We start from the raw sequence: 3,437 nt of genomic DNA on the forward strand, positions 1-3,437 counted from the left end.
ACAATTACTTAATAAACTTCACATTCAATTTTACACATTACACTCTTGCGAAAAGTTAATTGAAACTTCTTTAAAAAAAATCAATCCAATACAACATTTATAATGTGTAATACTCAATTAATACAATAACCCATATAACACAATAACATAAATAATAAACCAAATATAATAATAACAATTTTCTTTTTAACATGACACAATAACAATACAACTATTACACAAATCACAGTGCAAAAACACGATACATGTCGACCACATAAAACTAAAATAAGATTGTGAACGCTGTTGTAACACACATCAACGATGTTACGACCATGTATTGCATTATATTAATATATATTGTTGATAAAGTGATCATATACCAATAACGCATTTATCGTAAATATGGCAAAGCTGAGACAGCCGAGACAACGACCAATAGCAACTGGGACGTGGCTAGAACTGGGACAGCTGGTATAAGCATTGAACAAGGTTTTTAACAAGGTAAAATTTGGGTTATTCCGATCCAGAAGCAGAGTTTTTTCTCATACGTGTCGGGGCATAGATTCTTATTGTTCCGAATCCACACCCGAGCCTGATTTTTGTCTTTTTCTATTTCTAAGCGCCACGAAGATCTTTTTCATGCTCTTGCATGGCTCCCTCATGAGGCGCACCAGCTTTTTCGCTCCGTCTCCTTCGGACCTTCGAAGGAGGTCTGAACTTTGTATCGTGTCAAAATCCATTCGGCTTCAGACCATCTATGCCTATTTTTTACCAGGAGTTGACCTTCTATTCTTGTTTTTCCTCTGTAACCAGTGAGGAGTCTCGTATTAAACTTCTCTTTCTCAGGGTCATTTCCTGCTTATACCATTTTTAGGTCCCTGCAATCAGCCCCGATGCAGTTCCATCAAAATGTTATGTTACCACATGGGAATCGGAAGGTACTTGGTTTATCGGCTCGGGTGGCTTAAATGACAGTTTCAGTGGGCTCGTTTTGGTGGCTTCATGTCTTCTGTAATAAGGTATGCAGACTATTTCTTCATCTACTCTTAATGGCTTTAGGTTAAGAAAAGGGAAATAACAAAGATATCGTTGCTTTCTTCTCGGGTAACCCTGTTTTTCTATAGATTTCAAGAAGCCGTATGTCTCTATGCTCTGAGAATAAGGTTCTTGCTTGCCTGAAAGCCATTATTTATGAGATAAAATTGTTTAATAATTTTTGTTTTCCTTTACCAAGTGTATGTATAGTTTCCCGTCCTTGTTTGGATTTCAGCTGTCGAATTGGGAAATGGTGGATTAAATGTCATGGTTGTTTTTGTTGTTGCTTAGATTTTGATTAGGATTTCCTCTCTCTCAGACCAGAGCTCTATTAGTTCTTCTGTTTGTGGCCTGAAGCACTTTCTAGAGCTTTCAGGGCTCCTGGTTGTCTTTACCCTGAACCTATTTGTTATTTTTTTAGGGTTCATGTGTCCTGTTTGTGTTGTTTTCACCGTTATCGGTGATTTCGGCCTCCTCGGTTTTCTGTCGATGGGTTTCACTTGGTCAATTTTCCTTGTTTTCCATGGGGGTGGAGGGAAGATTAGCTTGCAGTAAAATCAACCAACGGATGATAGCATGCGAAGATTTGGCCCACACCACCATTTTCCTCGTCCATAATGGCCTGTATGTTTCTTTCTGATTCCCCATACCTATTCCCATAAGGATCCTGTCAAAAATTGTACCAGCCCGGATGTTTTTCTCCCTTTTGGCTGATCTCGCACGATGTTTTCCTAGATTCTGTCAGTCTCTCTAAATAGCTAGATTTTTCACTTCACTTGAAATTTCCCATCCTTATCTGGAAGTGACTGTCTGGCCTTCCGTTCCTGTAACCGACATCTTTTGGTACTTGTTCCCGCACATTCGAGCCTTTATTTCATCTGTTAGGGTAGCTGATGCTCTGACTTTCCTTTTTCAGTATGATGGAGATAACATCTGACGTGTCTGCCTCATCTGCGATGGTGCGGGCTACCATTGAAGTAGAGAAGCTCCACGGTGGACGATGTCACAAGGATGACTGGCAGTCCGCACTAGCGGATTTAATTATTTCTCCATCAACTCACTTGGCACGTGAGTATCATGGTGGTGAATATGAATTACCTCGATGTAAATTGAAACAACGTCCTATTAAGACCATTCTGCCACCCTCAACCATCAACCTGGATAGTTTTTTCCTGTCTGATAGAATTGCAAGCTTACAGAAACGGGCACTTGTTGGACATTGGTATTTTCCTGACATGGATGATTCATAGATGAGGAATTGGTTGGGCTCTAAATGGAAATCCTTTCTCGGATACATTCCAATGATTGTCCGTCTTATGAAGAACTGGTACAACTTTCATTTCCTGAGCGTCGAGGATCTAGAGATAATTCGTAACCTTCCATGGGTTCACGGCAAGAGTTTTTTGGCTCTTCATCACTGGTATATTGGATATAATCCATTGTACAATACCCCATCTAACAAGCTTATTTGGGTTAAGCTACCTGGTCTTCCTATTGAATTATGGACAAAGGAGACCCTCATGGATATAGGGAATGCAATAGGAAAGTTTGTATATGTGGACCCGAAATGCCTGGGGGCAAAGGATAAAAGAGTCGCCTGGATTCTTATTGAAAAGGAGTATCGGGGAGGTTTTCTAGACCATATTGATCTTCATTGGGGTGATATTTATGTTCAGCAGAGATTAGATTTTTGGGGGGTACCATTCCAATGCTCGTTTTGTCACAGAATTGGTCACATTAAGGAGTGATGTCCCTTTCGCCTGGAGGGCCAGCATCATGGAAGGAAATTCCAGGAAAATGCATATAATTCTTTTACTGGCATCTATCGAAAGGAGGAGGAAGCTCAAAGGAGGAGGCCTGCCAGAAAGTCCAATTCACCAGGTATTTTAAAAACTTCATCCCCTCAGCTGTCTCCTTCTAATTCCACAAGGATTTTATCTCCGAAGGCTAACTCTCCTTCACCCATTCCCCCCCGTAAACCTGTAGCATCAATTGGGAAAGTTGTTACTCTTCCAGCTGCATCTCCCCCTCCGGAACCTGTTCCCTATAAGGAAATCCCTGTCCCTTCTCCTATACTTCCACCCCATTTCTCTGTTCCATCCTCCTCCCATATCACCTACATTCCATCCTCATCATCTTCCCCTATCAGAGTTTCCCATTCATCAAAGGGAAAGGAACCCTGCATATCAGTCACTCCTCTGAACTCTCCCACCTCATCTCCAAATAACTCTGTGGGAAGTGACCTTGACTTTCTCCTTAAAAAATCATCTCTTGAACTTCATCCGCTCACCGTCCATAAACCATTATTGATTTCTTCTCCTCACATAAGTCCTACCTCGGCAGGAAACATAACCGTTAGAAGGAAGCATAGTAGAGCATCCAGGCACTTTCGGGGGAGGAAGAATTCTGATTCGAATTTA

The 3,437-nt window shown here is 41.1% G+C and overlaps 1 protein-coding gene across 1 annotated transcript; it reads left to right on the forward strand.

The window, feature by feature from the left end:
• The first annotated feature begins 2,267 nt into the window (after nt 1-2,267).
• LOC149227268 (uncharacterized) lies at nt 2,268-2,765 on the forward strand. Its single transcript, XM_089380447.1, has one exon. The coding sequence runs from the start codon at nt 2,268-2,270 to the stop codon at nt 2,763-2,765; it is 498 nt and encodes a 165-aa protein (XP_089236573.1).
• Nucleotides 2,766-3,437: the final 672 nt, after the last annotated feature.

Source organism: Pinus tabuliformis, chromosome J, assembly GCF_031772625.1.
Source record: "Pinus tabuliformis cultivar Carrire ecotype Pingquan chromosome J, CPIR1, whole genome shotgun sequence".
NCBI classification, from domain to species: Eukaryota; Viridiplantae; Streptophyta; class Pinopsida; order Pinales; family Pinaceae; genus Pinus; species Pinus tabuliformis.